The sequence below is a fragment of the Passer domesticus genome, chromosome 13, assembly GCF_036417665.1.
Source record: "Passer domesticus isolate bPasDom1 chromosome 13, bPasDom1.hap1, whole genome shotgun sequence".
Lineage (NCBI taxonomy): Eukaryota > Metazoa > Chordata > Aves > Passeriformes > Passeridae > Passer > Passer domesticus.
In genome coordinates, this window is record NC_087486.1 from 988,907 (window position 1) to 1,007,713 (window position 18,807).

General features: G+C 53.0%; 2 protein-coding genes across 4 annotated transcripts; one reads left to right on the forward strand and one right to left on the reverse strand.

Annotated features, from left to right (window-relative positions):
* Positions 1-6,399: 6,399 nt before the first annotated feature.
* Positions 6,400-11,426, forward strand: GNPDA1 (glucosamine-6-phosphate deaminase 1). The gene is made up of 6 exons (XM_064387991.1): positions 6,400-6,631; positions 6,705-6,806; positions 8,275-8,457; positions 9,019-9,203; positions 9,782-9,956; positions 10,226-11,426. Exons 1-6 carry the CDS (start codon positions 6,508-6,510, stop codon positions 10,321-10,323), a joined length of 867 nt encoding a protein of 288 aa, XP_064244061.1. The 5' UTR covers positions 6,400-6,507; the 3' UTR covers positions 10,324-11,426.
* A 305-nt stretch (positions 11,427-11,731) lies between these two features.
* On the reverse strand, positions 11,732-18,717 carry RNF14 (ring finger protein 14). Of its 3 annotated transcripts, XM_064387990.1 has the most exons (10): positions 18,567-18,717; positions 18,226-18,349; positions 17,510-17,691; positions 16,853-17,004; positions 16,039-16,566; positions 15,156-15,384; positions 14,380-14,552; positions 13,764-13,894; positions 13,118-13,200; positions 11,732-12,426 (listed from the first exon to the last, which is right to left on the reverse strand). In XM_064387990.1, exons 3-9 carry the CDS (start codon positions 17,661-17,663, stop codon positions 13,140-13,142), a joined length of 1,428 nt encoding a protein of 475 aa, XP_064244060.1. In that variant the 5' UTR covers positions 17,664-17,691; positions 18,226-18,349; positions 18,567-18,717; the 3' UTR covers positions 11,732-12,426; positions 13,118-13,139. The 3 variants fall into 3 exon arrangements, with proteins under 3 accessions (XP_064244060.1, XP_064244058.1, XP_064244059.1); XM_064387988.1 differs by lacking the exon at positions 11,732-12,426 and having other exon boundaries at positions 12,577-13,200; XM_064387989.1 differs by lacking the exon at positions 11,732-12,426 and having other exon boundaries at positions 12,577-13,200; positions 18,226-18,346; positions 18,567-18,699.
* Positions 18,718-18,807: the final 90 nt, after the last annotated feature.

Genomic DNA, 18,807 nt, shown 5'->3' on the forward strand with positions numbered 1-18,807 from the left:
CCAGACCCCCCGGCTGTCCCCTCCTGGCAGGAGCTGTGCAGAGCCACAAGGGCCCCCTGAGCCTCCTTTGCTCCAGGCTGAGCCCCTTCCCAGCTCCCTCAGGGATACTCCAGACCCTTCCCCAGCTCCATTCCCTGCCCTGGACACGCTCCAGCCCCTCCAGGGCTCTCTCCTCTGAGGGGCCCAGGACTGGACACAGCACTCTCGGTGTCACCTCACCAGTGCCGGCACAGGGACAGTCCCTGCCCTGCTCCTGCTGCCACACTATTGCTGAGACAGCCCAGGTGCCTCTTGCCCACCTGGGCACACCTGGGCTCATGTTCAGCTGCTATCAGCCAGCAGCCCCCGGTCCTTCTCTGGGCAGGTTCCCAGCCAGGGCAGCTCCAGTGGGGCTGGAGGGTGACCAGAAGCAGCCTGGCTGTGTGTGGGGACCCAGTGTGCCACTGCCTGTGGGAATGCCAAGAGCCAGCAGCATGTCCCTGACACCCCTGCAGCTGCAGGAGTGACCCCACAAGCTCCGTGCACTATATATAATGTACTTTGTGGAACTTAGGTATAATTTTCAGCGTGGAAGCTGCTATAAGATGTGTTAGTGAAACCTAGGGAGTCAGGAAACTGATGTAAAAGCCATGCTGCCTCAGCAGGGACACGCCAGAGCCAGCACTGAGGAGCCAGCCCTGTGTGAGCCACACTGACAAGCCTGGGTCACACCTGAGCCCATCCCTGTCCCACCACGCGAGCAGGGAGCAGGGCAGCTGCACCAAACACGAGGTGCTGGCCGTCAGCTCCTCCATATCCACGGGGAGCAGATGGTGTTGAGCTCCTTCCTTCCAAAAGGAGCACGTGTAGGAAACCACGCAGTGAGAGAAGTTGGTTTATTCTGAGTTCTTCAGTGTTACATTGGCCAAAACACTTCTCAGCTTGTGTAACGTTTGTTTTTCTGCAGGCGCGGTTCAGCTCTAGTCAGGCTTGCACAAAATTACCCACATCAATCCCTAAGGTGGATGAGATTTAAATATATCAGCTTTAGGATGAGGAAGGCTGAATCAGCCCCGCTGGGATTCCAAACTGCAAATTCAGGGAGCTGCAAGCATTGAAGCCCGAGGACATGGTTTTGAACTGCACACTCAGTCATAAATACAGGCCTCAGTGCTCATTATTCCCTGCCATAATCAGCCTGGATTCTTTTCTGCCTGTATTCTGCCTTTGAGGGGTAGGGAGTTCATCGATGTCTTAGTGAGATGAATGAACATCCCAGTTCTGCTGGAGGAGAGGCAGGAACCGTGAAGGATTTTAGCCATGAATAACCTCAAAGAGTGACTCCTGAGAAATGCTGGAGACACAAGGACGAGGCAGGACTCTTGCAACACAGATGCCTTTGAAGGAGCTGGAACAAGAGCTGCAGGCACTGGCAGACTCTGGTTTCACCTTTCCACAAGACTCTCAATTTGCACTGAGAATTTCCCTGCAGAGAGGAGCTGTCCTGATGACATGCACGGATTTACTCGCTGCTGAGGTGGGATTACACCCCTAAGTAAGGCTGTAGCAGCAGCAGTAATTAGCTGCACAGTGATTGACTTGGACAGCACAGAGATTAAAATAAGATGCAACCTGTGCATGTCCTCAGAGAAGATGCTGGAACATATCCTGAAGAAATGGTGAAACCATTTGTGTCAAAGCCATTTTGGGGCCAGTGGAGGCAAATCACAGCCTAATTAGTCCATCTAGTCTGAGCATGACTGACTCCGGAGGGGTAAGGGCAATTTCTTCCAGTTTCTCTCCCTGTATTTATTTTTATTTTCTAAGGTGGGGAAGCTCAGTAGAAAGATGATGCTGTGGTTACAGCACATGACTGGTTCTGCTTTCATTTCCCAAGTGGTTTGAGGCAAATCACTTCATGCCTCTGTGTTTTTGGTCTTTTTCTCCAGTACAAAATGTCTTTTCTCCCAAGAGACACTTGAAGCTTGAAGTCATTGATTTTAGTGACTTCCGTACGGGATGTGCTGTGAAAGTATTTGAAAGCAATTGAAAGTATGACAACTAGTGGAGTGAGTCCTCTGAAATCTTGGAGCTGTACATGTGTTCCTTTAATTATTGTGTACAACTGAGCAATAAAGGGAACGCTTTTAATCTGCACTTTGTAATAAATATTGAACACTAAAAGCTAAATAATAAACCTCAAAAGCAGGGCGTGTAAGCTAAACTAGTAACAACTGAGCAGGACATTAAAGCGAGATCTTTCTTCTAACCTTTTAGTGCTAAATTACCCAATTAAAAAAAATCAACATGTTCACATGACAAAAACCTTTTTGTCATCAATTCAAAAGTACTCCTGTGTCCCTGGAGGCAGAAACACTCCATGTGCCAGAATTGGATCCACAGGATCTGAATATCCATAGATGTCATTTCCCACTGTGGAATAACATCCTGAATTAGAGTTGTATAATTAAGCTGGAGAGATTTGTTAAGGATTAGTAAATGCTGTCTAACAGATGCTCCTCCCCAAAATATCACTTGGCCACAAAGACTTTTTGTGCTTGGGATCAGCTTGTATTTGAATCATCTTTGATCTTTTTGCCCAAAAAAGCCCAACTGTGGCTGGCCCATCCCTGGAAGTGTCTAAGGCTGGGTTGGATCAGGTTTGGAGCCACCTGGGATGTGGAATGCTCATGGCAGGGGCTGAAAGTGGACGATCTTAAAGTCCCTTCCCAGCCAAACCATTCTGTGGCTCTGCGACAGCCCCTGCCCAGGACAGCTGCCCACGGCCTCGGAAGCAGCAGGTTCTGCAGGTGTGGGCTCCCTGCGGGGTTTTGGACACGCAGGCAGCTGCAATTTTGGTGTTTGTTGCAACAACAAAAGCCACTGGGTCACACGGGGTGTGCTGGAAGGAGGAGAGCCCCAACGAGCACAGGCACACGTCCCACAGCCGGCTGCAAGCAGCGCCTTGTTCACTGGTGGGGAAAATTGTGGCCCAGTAAGCCACGAGTATTGTGAGGAGGAGGAATGAGAACAACAGTGGCATTGAATTGGAGGAATTTCCCAATGGGAGTTCTCTTCCTCTGAAAGCCAGCAGCAGAACCGAGGGGCAGATTGGAGGGATGCAGTGAGTTGTGCTGGATGGTGCAGGGGCAAGCAGAGCTGAGCTCCAAACTGCCTCCACACAGCACAGGCAGCTCAGTCCAGCCTGACTTCAGGGGCCCCAGCTCACTGAATTCACCAATGCCCTTTGTTGCTCTGTTATTTCTTCATCCTGCTGCAGAAATCACAATTAACCAGTGGTTAATTTAACCTTGCTATCCAGATTAAATCCCTTACTGCCTAGGCTGGCAGTTTTGAACCTGGTGAGGAGTGAGGTCCTGACAGCTTTGTCATGGGAACATCACCTGCAAAATGGGAAGGGACTGGCAGGGGTGCTCTCCAGAGCTGCCTGTTCATGCACTGCCCTACCCATAGGCTTGTTGTGACCTCAAAAATATCCTGACAAGGATTTGGGTGCTGCTGGGAGAGCCAAGATGTGAGTGGGGCTTGCAGGAAAGAGCAGCTCCCCTCCAGATCTATTATTTCTCCTTTTCTTATAAATTGGGGTCAGAAGGTAAATGGAACATGCTGGAGCAGGAAGAGGTGACAGATATTAAAAAGACTCTTTAATTACAGGATTTGGAGAGAGGATTCTTCATGGAGGTAATTTTTTAATTGTTGCTGTTTCAGGAAAAGAATCCCAGGGCTCCCAAGCAGTTCCCAATAGCAAAATGCTGGTCTCTGAGCACTGCTGACTCTGATCCCTTCAAGATGGGGCAAAAGAAAACGCTGTGTTTGTTAGAGCTCCCCCATTAAACATCAACTTCTCCTGTGGAGAAGTGTTTGTTTCCTTCCATCTGCTGCTTCTGCAAGGAAGGAAAACAGCCTGTTCAGACACCAGGAAGTTCTTCAGCATGGGAACAGCTCGCTGTAAATGCAGGAACAATAACGGGCAGAAATTATCATACCTAAAAATACCCATCCAGAGCCCGGCGTGGAAGGAGCGTGTGGCTTCTCGGGGTGCGGGCAGCGCGGGGGCTCCTGCCGGGCTCTGCCGCAGTTTTGTTTCACCAAAACACGCTTTGCTTTCACGGGGAGCTCTCGGCTCCCCCTGCATCTCTGTGCACTGCAGCTGCCCAAGCCACACCGGTGCAGTCAGAGCGCTGCAGCACTCGGATTTCACCCACCCCATCCCCACAAGGTGAGCAGCTGGGGGGCTGCGGGTCCCCCGAGGGCAGCAGCTCTCCGCTGGTCCCAGGGGCGCCGGGCAGGTGAGGAGGAGGCAGGGCATGAGGTGACGCTGGCCAAGGTGGCTCCGAGGGCAGACAGAGCCCACAACCCACAGCTCACCCCGGCTGCCGCCCTAGAGCTCCGTGGTGTCCCTGCCATCAATCCCCATGCGGGCTGTGCCTCCAGGATTTGCTTTTCGGAAATTTGCGAGGCTGGCCGCGTTTCCAGGGTAACTGAGCGTTCTGCCGGGGGATCTCTGGGGATCCTCGGCGCTCTCTCCGTGCCGAGCCCTGCTGCAGGTTTGGCTTTGCACGCCAGGAGCTGCAGTTGTGCCACAGCAGGGGTGATGTGGGAGCTCCCGGGTGTGTGTGCGGCTCAGGTGTGCGCTCACCAGGCGTCCTGCGTGCCTGGTGAAAGGACTGCAGCAGCTCCGGGGTGGGAAGGGTCCGGACCTCAGCCGGGTGCCCGTTCCCCTCCCAGCGGGCACAGCCCCCGGTCAGCCCAGCACCCCGGTCCTGTGCCCCTGAACCCTCGCTGCCGTGATTCCTGCCCGTGCCCGGGGAAGCCATGGTCTGTGGCACCGAAATGGCCCCGATGGCACAAGGGAAGAGCTGTGTCCCGCAGAGCCAGAGCCCAGGCTGCCCTGCCCTGCGGGAGAGCCGGGAATGCCGCTGCTGCCAGCTCCTCACACAGCCCCGCCACCGGGAGACAGAGACCTGCCCGTGGGCTGACATTCATGGAAACACGCGGCCGTGGAATTTATTTAGCCTCTGTGGCCTAAAACTCCTCCCGTGTGTGCCACACCCCTCATTCCCACGGGCAACCCAAGGGCTCTCCAGGACGAGACAATACCGGGAGCACTGGTTCTAGCCAGGTCATCTAAATTATTAAAATGAACAGAAACTGCATGGGCTGGATCCCAGCAAAGCAATTTGTAGCTCATTCTTCCTTCTGATGAAATTGAATATCAGTCTAACTTTGAAGTAAGAGCTTTGTATTCCAACAACGAACCAAGCCTGTGCAAGGAGAGGTCGGGCACATTTTCCTGAGAGTTTGAACTCTGGAGCAAGAGCAGGAAGGTGTTTTGGGGATACTGCTGTGCTAGGAGCTAGGACAGACAGAGATCATGGTCTCTCCGTCCCCCAGAACGACCTCAACATGCCCCAGAGTCTCTACAGAGCAGTTCAACCGTGAGAGCAGCTCGTTTTGCTGGGACACAGCTGGGAGCTTCCCTTTAGGGCTGCAAAGCTGAAGGACAGAGTCGGGTGGATCCCTGCTGCGATGGTGACACTGCAGCAGAACCACATCGAGATATTCAGGGCCGTTTTAACGTATCTGGAGGAAGCACTGCTTCCCACAGCTGTGCCTGGATGACAGGAGAGCTTGCAGCGCGGTGACATTGACCGAGCAGCCGCAGCGCCGCACTCCGTCCCGGTGCGTTCAGCCGCTCGCTCCAGCCGCACGCTCCGCTCTGTTCCAGCCCCACGCCCCGTTCCAGCGGCTCCAACCCCACGTCCCGCTCCAGCCCCACGCTCCGTGCTGTTCCAGCCCCAAGCTCTGCTCCAGCCGCTCCAGCCCCACGCCCCGCTCCATCCCAGCCCCACGCTCCGGCTCTGTCCCCCGCTCCGTTCCAGCCTCTCCGCTCCAGCCCCCCGCCCCGCTCCGCTCCGCTCCAGGCCCCCGCTCCGGCCCTGCCCCACGCTCCGCTCTGTTCCAGCCCCACGCTCCGCTCCGCTCTGTTCCGGCCCCAAGCTCTGTTCCAGCCCCCCGCTGCAGCCCCACGCCCCGCTCCAGCCGCTCCAGCCCCCCGCCCCGCTGCAGCCCCACGCTCCTCTCTGTTCCAGCCCCCCGCCCCGCTGCAGCCCCCCGCCCCGCTGCAGCCCCCCGCTCCGCTCCGCTCCGCTCCGTTCCTGCCCCACGCCCCGCTCCGCTCCAGCCCCACGCTCCGGCTCTGCCCCACGCCCCGCTGCAGCCCCACGCTCCGCTCCGTTCTGTTCCAGCCCCCCGCCCCGCTCCAGCCCCACGCTCCGCTCCGTTCCTGCCCCACGCCCCGCTCCGCTCCAGCCCCCGCTCCGTTCCTGCCGGGTCCCCTCGCGGGGCCGGGCCCGCCGCTCCCCGCCCAGCCGCGGGGCGGCCCCGGCGGCGCCTCCCGGCCCGCGGAAGTGATCCCGGCCGGGCAGGGCGAGCCGGGAGGAAGCGGCGGTTCCGGGCAGGCGGCGATCGCGGGCACAGGCAGCGGCGGTCCCGGGCGGCCCCACCATGAAGCTCATCATCCTGGAGAATTACTCGCAGGCCAGCGAGTGGGCGGCCAAGTACATCCGCAACCGCATCGTGCAGTTCGGGCCGGGCCCCGGGCGCTTCTTCACGCTGGGGCTGCCCACAGGTGGGTGCCGGGGGGCGGCCGGGCCGGGGCCCAGCGCGGGCCCTGCCCCGGCTGAGGCGGCCGCTCCCCGCAGGCAGCACCCCCCTGGGCTGCTACAGCAAGCTGGTGGAGTATTACCGCAACGGCGACCTCTCCTTCAAGTACGTGAAGACCTTCAACATGGACGAGTACGTGGGTGAGTGCCGCAGCCACCTGTCCTGTCGCCTTTGGCCCTGCCCGGGAGCTGCTGGGCCCTGAGCCCGGCAGAGCCTGGCGGTGCCCGAAATCCACCGGTGCAGGTAAGAGGGACAACAGTCACGGAGTTACAGCAGCAGCATTTACAGAGTTACAGCACCAGCACTCACAGAGCTACAGCACCAACACTCACAGTTACAGCACCAGCATTCACAGAGCTACAGCATCAGCATTCACAGAGTTACAGCATCAGCATTCACAGAGTTACAGCACCAGCATTCACAGAGTTACAGCACCAACATTCACAGAGCTACAGCATCAGCATTCACAGAGTTACAGCACCAGCATTCACAGAGTTACAGCACCAGCATTCACAGAGTTACAGCATCAACATTCACAGAGCTACAGCACCAACAGTCACAGAGTTACAGCACCAGCATTCATAGACTTACAGCACCAGCATTCACAGGGTTACAGCACCAACATTCACAGGGTTACAGCATCAGCATTCATAGAGTTACAGCATCAGTTAGGATGGAAAAACCTCTGAGGTCATCGGGTCCAGCCTGTGACCCCACACCACGCTGTCAGCTGAACCATGGTGCTGAGTCCCACATCCAGTCTTTCCTTAAACACCTCCAGGGAATTAGCAAAGGGGAACAATTTGAAAACCTATGGAAGAAATTTGAAATTTTTCCATAGGTTCGAAAAGGTATGGCCAAAGCTGGCTGCTGGGTGTTGCCCAGTACTGCACACACTGTTGCAGACACTGCTGTGTGTTAGCTGCACTCAGGCACTGAGCAGGCAAGAACAGCTTATCACTGCAGGCTCAGCATGCAGCATTACCTTCCACCTTTGCTCTGGGGCTAGAAAGGTCCCTTACAAAGACCACGGTGTCCCCTGAGTGCCCTCTGGTATCTCCTGCTGAGTTAGCAAAGGACTGCCATCGCTGAAGTCATGGTGAAACAGTCTCCTCAGAAGAAATAGATCCAAAGGTGAAAAACATACAAGATAAATATTTGCTAATGCTAATTTTATCCTGGTCAAGAGGGTTTTTTTTTTCCTGTGAATAATCCAAATCAAGCAGCATTAGGGAATAAGCAGTCCAGTGTGGGTTTACAGCATTCAAGAGGGGTAAATATGCAATAATTATTATTTCCCAGGCTTCTGCAGAGTTTTTTAATAATTCTTACTAATATGAAATGGGAAAAGGGTTAAAAAGGTACTGACAGATGAGGCACAGCACACACATGCTTTTTGAACATCTGTTGTGTATTAATATGGGCATATCTTACAGGAGCTGATTTTAATTCTGGTATTTAGGGAAATAGAAACAACTCTGAAAGCTGAGGGCGTGACAAAGGACAGAGAAGCAGTGCTGTGTCACCAAGGCCACTGCAGGGCTGTGGAAGTGCTTTGTTATGGGTGATACTGTTCCAGGTGGCCTCAGTCCTGTGTTCTGTTCCCAGGCCTCCCGAGGGATCACCCAGAAAGTTACCATTCCTTCATGTGGAATAACTTCTTCAAGCACATTGACATCTCACCAGAGAACGTGCACATCTTGGATGGAAACGCCCCTGATCTCCAGGCAGAGTGTGATGCATTTGAGGAGAAAATCAAAGCAGCTGGAGGCATCGAGCTCTTTGTTGGAGGTGAGAACCCGAGAGCAGCAGCCTCTAAACCCTGTCCCAAAGCTGTGCCTGTCCTCCCCAGCTCTCATTTATTGCCAGAATTGTTCACTTTCAGTGCATTTGCAGTGAAATCCACCTCACAGTCCACGGCCCTGGCACTGCAGTGTCCTGGCAGCCTTGTCTCCCCACCTACCACTCCCAGCTTTAGGTCCCTCAGTGCAGTCAGTGAATTGTTCAGGAAGTGTTGGCAGGAGAAATGGGAAGGGCTAGAAGTGTAAAAATAGGTATTTATCAATTGTCAGTGGCAACAGGAAACTGCTGGGAGTGGCTTTTCCCACACAAGCTCTTCCCATCCGTTTGCCACGAGGTTCTGCCACCTACTTTGTCATTGTCCCAGCACAATCAGGGCACTGCCTGGTGGCTCCTGAGGGGGCTCTTGCTGTTCCTGGCAGACACAAATCTGAGCCGGAGCAGAGGAACTGCAGGGGTTTTTTCTCAGCTGTTCCCAGGAGCACTGCCTGTGCTTCTCCTGGGGGAGCTGCTGGCTCTGCTGTCCCAGCTGCTGCCACTGTCCCTGTGCAGGTATCGGCCCCGACGGTCACATCGCCTTCAACGAGCCGGGATCCAGTCTGGTGTCCAGGACACGAGTGAAGACCTTGGCCATGGACACCATCCTGGCCAACGCCAGGTTCTTTGATGGTGACCTCTCCAAAGTGCCCACCATGGCTTTGACAGTTGGAGTTGGCACTGTCATGGATGCCAGAGAGGTGAGGAAATAAGAAGTGGCTTCCTGCAGTTCCTCTGGAGCAGCCAAAGGTTATCCTGTCATGGAGCAGCCACGTGTCCTCTGGTGTAGGGTATTCCTGCCACAGAATGCCTGATCCTCTGTCCTCTGGCATCCCACAACACCATGGAGAGGCTCTTGCTCTGCCTCTGCTGGCACTTGTGCTTGTGTAACCCTGCAGCAGCTGTTCCCCCCAGGGAGCCAGGAGGGTTTGGGAGGGTGCCTTTGGTTAGCAATCGCACCTGGAGAGTAACTGCAGAAATCAGGCTGAGTTGATGTCACACCAGCAGGTCATGAAAACTCTGTGGGACCACTTTTACTGGAGTCTATTCTTGATCTACACTTGTCAAATCTCAGTGTACAGGTGCCCAAGGACCATGGCAGTGACCCACCAGGCTGTGGTTTCGCTGAGAGCTGAAGCAGCCAGAGCAGCAGCAGCACAGAGAAGTGGCTGTGGGGAGGGTGGCAGGGGTGTCCCCATTCCCAGCTTGGCAGGGTGTGCTTGGGCTCTCCCTGGCCCCACTGCCAGGCCCTGAGTGCCCTCTGTGTGTGGGGGTGCAGGTGATGATCCTGATCACAGGAGCCCACAAGGCCTTTGCTCTGTACAAAGCCATCGAGGACGGTGTCAACCACATGTGGACGGTGTCGGCCTTCCAGCAGCACCCCAACACCGTGTTCGTGTGCGACGAGGACGCCACGCTGGAGCTCAAAGTCAAAACCGTGAAATACTTCAAAGGTGAGCGTGTGACCAGGCCAGGCAGCTGCTCTGTTACATTTCTGGGAGCCACGAGCCATGCTTTGCAGAGGTGGTGCTGTATAAGTAACTCCCAAAGGAGTATATTCCTTAAATATACCACAGCAGTGTGTGTGAAGGTAAATGCTTAATGCTTGGTGTGGGAGCAAAGGCACAAGGACAACAGTAATGTCTAATTCCATTAGCATCCAATGAAGGAGAACTTTCCTTTATTATGTCTACTTAAATTGCCTTTTGACTCTCTCCCTCAGGTTTAATGCTGGTTCACAACAAGCTTGTGGAGCCCTTGTACAGCATGAAGGAGATGGGAGCAGAGAGGAGCCAGTCCAAGAAGCCATACAGTGATTAATGTGCTGGGGCAGTGCTGAACCAGCTGCTGAAAACAGCTGGGACAAAAGGGAATTGCTGCAGAAACTGATCTCATATTTGCTCTTAAATTAGAATGATCCTATGGTTCCTTTTCTCCATTAAAGAGACAGATGCCAAACACCTGCCTTAATTAAGCAAAGGAGGATGGGATCCAGTGTTCTGTGTTCCACAAACTTCTGCCACCAACTCATTCTCTGAAGGAAGTGAAGAATGAATTGTTTGATCTGTGAACTGGCTGTAATCACAGACTGAAGGCTGCAGAACTGGAATGTGAGGATAAAAGAAAGTACAATGTTTCAGAAACAAGTGGGTGATAACTTTGGGGTGTATTACTTGCAATTAGCACAAGTATCTCTGTTCCTTCCTCCTCTATGAAACACTTGTACATTAGAATCCTGGAAAAGAGGATTGTCCAGCTGGAGAAGGGGAAGCTCAGAGCTGCACCCGCAGCCAGGAGAGGGCAGCAAGAAGATGGAGCCAGGGGGAAGAAGAGAAGGGACAGTGGGGTGGGAGTGGAGACACGATGCTCATGCTGGAGAGGATAAAACCCCACTGTGGGAACAGCCAAGGAGTGGGACAGGATCCCCACGGTGCAGCTCCCTCCTGAGGAGGCTGCCAAGACCTGGCTGGATAAAGCCCTGGCTGAGCCCTGCTTTGAGCCACGTGTTGGACTTGAGACCCCTCAGCAGAAGAGGCTCCAGCAGCATCCCCCAGGCGGGGTCCAGGCTGCAGCTCAGGCACCTGAGGATGTCACTGCTCTCAGGCCCAGGTATGATTTGCTATGCCTGGTGCTCCCTCTTCTCCAGAATTTTCCATTTCTCTGAGGAAAAGCCAAACCAGCCCCAAAGGAAACACTCTGTTCCCACTGGCTTCAGGCTCTGTTTAATTACAGACACCCCACACAGGCGGACAACAGGCAAGACCCCACCAATTCTGAAATGTGACTCCTGGGACTTCTGTCCAATGCTCTCACACAAGGGGCAAGAAAACTGGGCAACATTTATTTTCTTTATACAAAAGTTTTGTAAGTTGTTGATCTGTACTGTAACTTTCTTCAGTAAATGTTTAATTTTTTAATGGTGACATTTGACTGTATCTGGTGCTCGGTCTCAGTGTGCTCATGGTGGCAAAGCTGTGCTGGAGGCACTTTGGTGGGAAGAGCTCCTGCTGCTCCTCCCTTCCTTGCCCAGTGTTTGCTGGCAGGTTTTCCTCAGAGGGAAGAGCAGGGCCCTTGGGGTGGGAGGGCACTCTGCATGCATTAAATGCCACGAGCAGAACACATCCCACAGCTCCAGGTGGGAGCTCTGGGCTGTCCCATTCCCAGGAGCACCTGGGGACACCTGTGCTGCCAAATCCATGCCACAAGGAAAACAAACAGGGACGCTGTGTTTACCATCTTAAAGTGAATTTAGTGCATGTGAAAGGTGCAGGAGAACAACTCAGACCATACACAATGTACACTTTTCCTACACGCTGACCTAGAGATTCAGCTGAGGTGAGATTTGCTCTTCCTTCCATCTTTTTAATCTCTGTGCCAGTCCCAACAGTGCAGACTCCTCCTCTGCACAGGGAACTGCAGCACCACTCCTTCTGGCCACACATCCAGGATAAATTTATTAATTCTCAGTCAGAACTGAGTGAGCTGTGATCACCTCGAGTTCCTGAGGAGTCTCAGCTCCAGAGCTTTCCATCCAGGACCAACTGCTCTTGAACACAGCACATGCAGCTTTAACTTCCAAATAAACTTTTAGACTGTTCTGCAAGTGGAAAAACTTGTAAAAAAACAGTGTTTGCCTCCAGTAATCACCTTCATACTCTCAAAACCACTTGCTGAGATTTTAGAGGAAAAAATTTGGTTTCTGAAATAATTTGAAGTGCAAAACCAGTGGAAATAAAGGATCTAGTCCAGAAGCAAAAGTATTAACCATCAAATTTCTTATATGAAGAATGAATAAAAAATATATTCATCAACTGAGAACACAAGGTAATTGTCAGTATCTTGAAGAATTCAAGTTCATCTCTTCCTGATACTTTTCACCCTCTCACTGGTCACATCCTCAGCTCACTGCCTTGGCACTCATCCCTGCCAAAACAAGGACAGGTAACGTGAGGGAATCCAGCAGCAGCACAGGGAGTCACCAACCTCACAGAAATCCCTGGGAATGGCTGTTGGTCATTCTCTGCCCAACTCTCAGGGATGCAAAGGCTCAGGCACAGCAGCCAACGAGAAGGGTTGGGGATAATCAGCTTTAATGTCATTAGAAAGTACCAGTGACAGAGCCAGCAGCTGCTTTTCAGAGAAGCACATCAGGAAATTCATAAAAGCAATAAACTTTGTTGCTGAATACAGAAGAAATTTTCTGTATTGTATCAGAAAACTCCCCCAGTCCAAGCAGCTCCAGAGGGAGCACTACAGCTCCACCAAACCACCCCAAACCCCACAATAGTCACGATCCAAGGGTCACTGTCCCTAAAGGAAACCCCAAAATATTTCCAGGATTTGAGGCTTCAGTTTTGTCTGTTGGCTTTTAAAAAAGGGGCACCTGTTGGTATTTATTTTTTCCAATGGTTTTCCAATTTCTGACTTTAATAATGGACATGTTTGTTTGGACATTCCATGATGATCCTGATCCCAGGATGGGGAAAAGGTCTCCTTTGGTTTTGGCAAATCTGAGATGTGAGTGTCCTGCAGTGCAGCTACCACTCTTCAGTCACACAATGGAAGTGAAAAGCAAACACAGGACACACAAAAAGCATCTGTCTCTGTTTATCACCTTTTGGTGCTGGAGGAAGTTACTAATCATCATCTTCTGCTTCCCACAGCTCCCCATTGGCAAGCTGAACGTTTTGAAACAATCTGCAAGACAGAAAATCAGTGACACCAGGGCATAAAAACAGTCAAATATGTTAAAAACAGTATCACCCTAAATGCAACAACAGTACAGCAAGTTCCCCTGGTTTGTTCAGTGTCACCATCTGTGCCCATGGAAGGGACAAGAGGCTGCCATTGTCCCCCTGGCGTGAGCTGCCTGTCACCTGTCCCCAGCAGCACTTCTGTCCCTTGGCTCTTCCCCTTGTCAGGCAATCCTGCAGCTCCTTAAAGTAGCTCTTCCCCAATCCTCGAGCTGCTCCTGAGCACTGCCAGGGAAACACTCAGGGAAACTCAGCACAGAAAGGCTGAGGTCATGACCTGACCAACAAAAATCAGGAACAGGCTCAGAAGACTCCTCCAGAACTAAATTAATGAAACCAAAGTTCTTAAAAAAGCAAAACCAATCCTGAATCACTCCTGATTTTTACTGTTAGTGCCAATTATTTGAGAGGAGAAACTGTGCCTTAAACTGTATCTACACATTCCAGGTGAGAATCTGGGAGAGACTGTGAGGAGAAGCAGCAGTGAGGGGTCCCTGAAGCACTGACCTGTTGTAGCAGGGTGAGGAGCGGTCCTCAAAGTGCTGGTAGGGGCTGGTCTGGGACAGGGCACCCATGCAGAGCCAGCAGAAGTACTGCATGCACACTGTGCACGTCATCTTGTTACAGCCATCCAGTTTCTGGGGGAAAAACCAAGAAATGGTGGCAACAGAAAGCCACGGTGGCAGCCCTCAGTCAGTGAGCACAAACCCCCAGCTCCATCACACACTGACATTTCCACTGGGAGCTGGGGTCCCAGCACTGGAAATTGGTTAGAACACTAAAAATGCTGGAAATCAGTATCTTTCTGGAGCTGGATTGATTTCCTAGCTCTAGGGTAAACCAGAGGTAGCCTGAAACACCAGGAAAACAAGAGGGTTCATAGAGATCCAGAATCAGCCTGGATCTGTTCAGTGTGGGATCCTGACCACCAGGCACTGTCTGTACTCCAGCCCTTGGCATCCACAAGTATCACCTCACCTCCTCTTCCATGCCACACAGAAATGGAACTTCTCTTAGTATTTCCTAGAGATTTCCTCTCCCTAGAGGCTCCAGCACACCCAGAACTGCCTCCTTGTGGGTTATGTTCTGTTCCATGATTCCCAGCCTTTGCCTCCTCACTCACCTGAATGGGGGACCCACAGCAAGGACAAGCCTTGGAGTTCTTTTTCAGCCATTTCTTACTCTCCATCTCCTCCAGGGCTTTCTGAATCACTCTCTTGCCATAGCGTTGTTCCAAATATCTTTTAGTTGCCTCATCTGCTTTTAAGTATTCATTCCTCACATCAATTAATTTCTCTGGGGGGAAAAATCAAACCAAACCAGACAGCTTTTGTAAGATACTAGATTTAAAAGTCCTGCTAATTGCAGCACAAAGATTATCAAAGAACAATAATGTCATGAATTAAAAAGCAAGAAAACTATTAAAATACATAAGATGATAATATTAAAACCACTCTGCCCCAACATTCAGCAGTTTTACACTGTTTTATTATAAAAGAGATCTCTTGATGGAATTAGAACAATGTAAAATAAACTGAAAATAGAATTATTTTTTTTCAGACTACATATTTAATGAAATTCTGTCACAGGATTTAAAGGCCAGAGAGAGAAGCCTCCATCTGATTCCAGTATTAACTCTGACAATACAAAGTAGTGAAAATATGAAGGAATTCTTCCCCTGCTACAGCCTCTCAGCATTTGACAACCAGCAGTGTAGGGAGCTCCTGAGCTGAGGAGTCTCACCGAAGGGATACTGAATTGCCAGCAGCAGCCCTCCTGCAATGAGTGCACCTTTCACAAAGCTCAGGGCGAGGCGCTGCCGTGCCCAGCCCTGCACTTTGCCACGCAGCACTTGGGGTGTGTGGGTGTGAGCGTGGAGCCCAGGGGGAGCTGCCTGACCTGCCGTGATCTTGCAGGGGGACACGCCGTGGTAAGTCATCTTGCAGAAGGTGCAGAAGGCGTAGCTGCAGCAGGAGCAGATGCCCACGGTGCAGCCGGGCTCCTGCATCACGGGCGTCTGGCAGCCGGGCCGGGGGCAGTAAACCACGTCAGCCATCAGGTCCAGGCTGGACTGCAGCAGCAGGCGGTCGTAGCGGGCAAACAGCTCCTCCCCAACCAGCTCCTTCACCTGCCAACACAGCCCGGGCAGGCAACAGATCAGCACACACACCCAGGCCCTGGCACAGCCTGCCCGGAGCAGCTGGGGCTGCCCCTGCATCCCTGGCAGTGCCCAGGGATGGGAGCAGCCTGGGACAGTGGGAGGTGGCCCTGCCATGGCACCGGATGGGCTTTAAGGTCCCTTCCAACCCAAACCAGTCTGGGATTCCCTGATTCCTTGCATCTGTAGTTCTGAGCCTGTCAGTCTGAATTACAGTCAGTGGAAAGATACCAAGAGCTGGGACGAATCCACTTTAGATTCTCAAACAGGTCACAGGGAGTGGGGCTCTGCTCCCAGGGAGAACAGGGACAGGAGGAGAGGGAACAGCTGGGCCAGGGCAGCCTCAGGGTGGGCACAGCAGGAATTTCCCCATGGAAAGGGTGCTCAGGCACTGGAACTGCCCAGGGAGGGCTGGGGAGCCATTCCCTGGAGTGTCCAAGGATGTGGCACTCCATGACACGGTTTAGTGGCACGGTGGGACTGGGCCAAAGGCTGAACTTGGTGATCCTGGAGCCCTTTTCTGACCCAAATGACTCTGTGACCAACAGTGTCCAGCATGCAGAGCCAGGCCCTGAACTCGGGCTGGGTTCCAGAGCTCCACAGAATTACCTGCACAGGAATTACCTGGCCTGGAGTGGCGACAGAAGAACACTTGGGCTCGGGGCAGTTGAGGCAGTGCACCTGTCCATCCCTGATCTGGATCTCAAAGTAGTCCTTCAGGCAGGCCTTGCAGTACACGTGGCTGCACTCCAGGAAGCGCATGCACTCACTGCCCAGCTTCTCACAGAAGCAGATACCACACGAGTACATCTTGCTGTTAAAGCACTTCCTCCTCTGCGCCTGGTCGAAGTCCAAGATCTCCCTGACAAGACTGGACAAGGACTCCACATCCTGCACCGCCCTGGCATCCACCATTTCCTCCTCAGCTGTGGCAGAGCTTGTGGCACCCCCACAGTCCTTCCCAGCCTCGAGGGGCCCCGCTGCTGTCCGGCCCTGCCCCTTCCCCTGAGGGCACATTTTCAGCTCATACGGTGATGAAATATTCAGGTAATTCAGTGTTTCCTCCTTCAGAAACTGCATCCAGGCAAACAGCACCACGCAGCCTCTGTTCTCCTCCCACATATTGTCCAAGTGCTTGCAAAGAGCGCTGAGCTGGGAAAGACAAAGAATTCCTGATGTCAGGAAGTTTGTAACTCCTCACTGGGCTCCTCCCCTCACACAGTCCTTACTGCAAACTTGATTTCAGATTCAGCAGTTTTTATGCTGAATAAAATACTTCTCACAGATGCAAGTTTTCATTCCTCAGAAGAGTAATCAAATGAAAACCAGCAAGAGACAAAAGAAGAGCCAACTGAGGAGCAACGTCATTGTTTTTTTTACTTTGCTTAGCTGTTAATTATTAACTTAGCAGCCAAAATGTAAAAAATCCCCTGCAAACCTGGGCCTGGGAGAGCCATTTCCCACTGAGGGTGAACACGGGCGGGGAGGTCGATGGGTAGTCAGGTGGGAGCTCGAAATTCAGCACGAGGGGAGGCAGGAAGCACACGGAGTACTCAAACCCACTGCTCTGGAGGCTCTCTGTGGAACTGCCTGAGCCAGGCCACCGAGGCAGAGGGAGAAATAACAGAAAAATTAAAATCAACCAACTGCTGCTGCTTCTGACAGCACCCAGTGTCTGCTAATTTGATGTGCTTCTGGGGTTAAAACTATTTGTTCCGCCCTAAATAATAAAACTCTCAGTGCAGTAAAATGTCAAGGGTTGAAGGTCTGTGATTAAAGCAGTTAAACAGCAGCACTGTGAAATGTCAGATCCTGCACAAACCAGGAACTTGGAAGCACATATCCTCGGAGGAATAAAAACCCAATAAATGAACTTAATTATTCTGAAGAAGTGCTACTACTCATCTGTGATTTTAGAGTTTACTGAGGACGTTCTGTGGATGAGGATTAAAGTGCTCAAACACAATCCCCCCCAACAAGCAGAGCAGAGGGTGAGCCACAGCTTTGTCCAGTCACTGTTCCCCAGGTCACTCCCCAACCACCCCCTGAGCTTGGCAAAGCCTCCCTTGGGATAACGCAAAACATCTCAACTCACCCCTCACAAAAATTTTAAAGTCTTGAGGCAGGTCCAGACAAATTCTTGTCTCTCCTCCTTGGGCAGACTCTGCTCTCTTAAACTCATCCTCATCGTAGATGCTGGCCAGAGCCAGCAGCTCGTCCTCCTGAGCCTCCTTGTCCTCTGAAGACATTTAACTTTTCTGTAGAGTTGCCACCACTCTGCAACATCAACCAAGTTAATGCATCCAACTCAAATGATCAATTTGAGGCAGCTGTTTTATAGCATAGTAAGCTTTAGAAAAACCCACATAACCAACCTAAAACAATGTGAAATTTAATTAAGGTATTTTACAGGTTGAAAATAATATTGGTAGCTTTATATAATTTTTAAAAATCCCCAAGAGAATATTGAAAAGTCAGAAAGCAAACTGTGTGCTATTAGGTAAAGACAGCTTTAAGGCAGGAAATAATGAAAGATGGAGATGGCACAGGAGACACAGGGACATTTCACTGATGTTTGGAAGAAAACAGATCCCAAAAAACACAGGAGAAATCAATCAGTAACAGCAGCTCTTGTGCAGTGCTCTAACGCAAACAGGGAAACAGTCCCGTTTGTGATTGAAAAGATCAGAAAAAGGCTGAAATGCTGCACAGGCATCTTGTAGAGGCACTCGTGGAGCACCTCAGCTCCACATCTGGGGAAATAAAGCCAGTTTGAGGCTTTCTATGGACGAAGGCAGTTGGCTGAGTTACCTTTCGAGCGAGAGCAGCGCGGAGGCCGAGCCGAGGAGCCGCTCCCTGCGCATCCCTCCCGGGCCGGACGCCGCTCCTCCCTCAGGGCAGGGGCCCGCCGCTGCTGAGGGCCCGCCCGGGGCTGCTGCGGACAGACAAACACCCGCGGCACCATCAGCACGGGCTCGGGGGCACGGTGCCCTCGCTGCCCCGTGCCCAGGGCCTGCGGCTCGTTCGCAGCCGCGGCAGCCGGGCCCGGGCCCGAGCCGCGCGTCCCAGGCCCAGCTCCGGGGCTGCGGCGGCTCCGCGGGGAGAGCCCGGCCCGCGCCCCCTCACCCGCTCCCCACCCGCCCGCTCCTCACCGGGCAGCCGCGGCCGGGCCGGGGACGGCGAGGGGGCCCGGCCGTGCCCCTCGCGGAGGGACGGGAAGGGAAGGGAAGGCACGGGCAGGGACGGGAAGCGGAGGAGGCGGCGGCCCCGCCCCGCAGCTCCCCCGGCGGCCGGGAGGGCCCGGCCCGGCCCGCGGGGCTCGGGGCCGCTCCGCGCCCGGCTGCCGCCGCTCCCCGGCCCCGGCGGGCACCGAGCGGGCACCGAGCGGGCACC

Excerpts from the sequence above, each read along its gene's own strand:
- GNPDA1 (XM_064387991.1), top strand. The coding sequence starts at position 6,508 with ATGAAGCTCATCATCCTGGAGAATTACTCGCAGGCCAGCGAGTGGGCG. Across the intron at positions 8,458-9,018 it reads CATCGAGCTCTTTGTTGGAG|GTATCGGCCCCGACGGTCAC; the intron begins GTGAGAACCCGA and ends GTCCCTGTGCAG. Across the intron at positions 9,204-9,781 it reads CTGTCATGGATGCCAGAGAG|GTGATGATCCTGATCACAGG; the intron begins GTGAGGAAATAA and ends GTGGGGGTGCAG.
- RNF14 (XM_064387990.1), bottom strand. The coding sequence starts at position 17,663 with ATGTCTTCAGAGGACAAGGAGGCTCAGGAGGACGAGCTGCTGGCTCTG. Across the intron at positions 16,567-16,852 it reads AATGGCTCTCCCAGGCCCAG|CTCAGCGCTCTTTGCAAGCA; the intron begins GTTTGCAGGGGA and ends TGTCTTTCCCAG. Across the intron at positions 14,553-15,155 it reads CCCCTGCAAGATCACGGCAG|AGAAATTAATTGATGTGAGG; the intron begins GTCAGGCAGCTC and ends TTTTCCCCCCAG.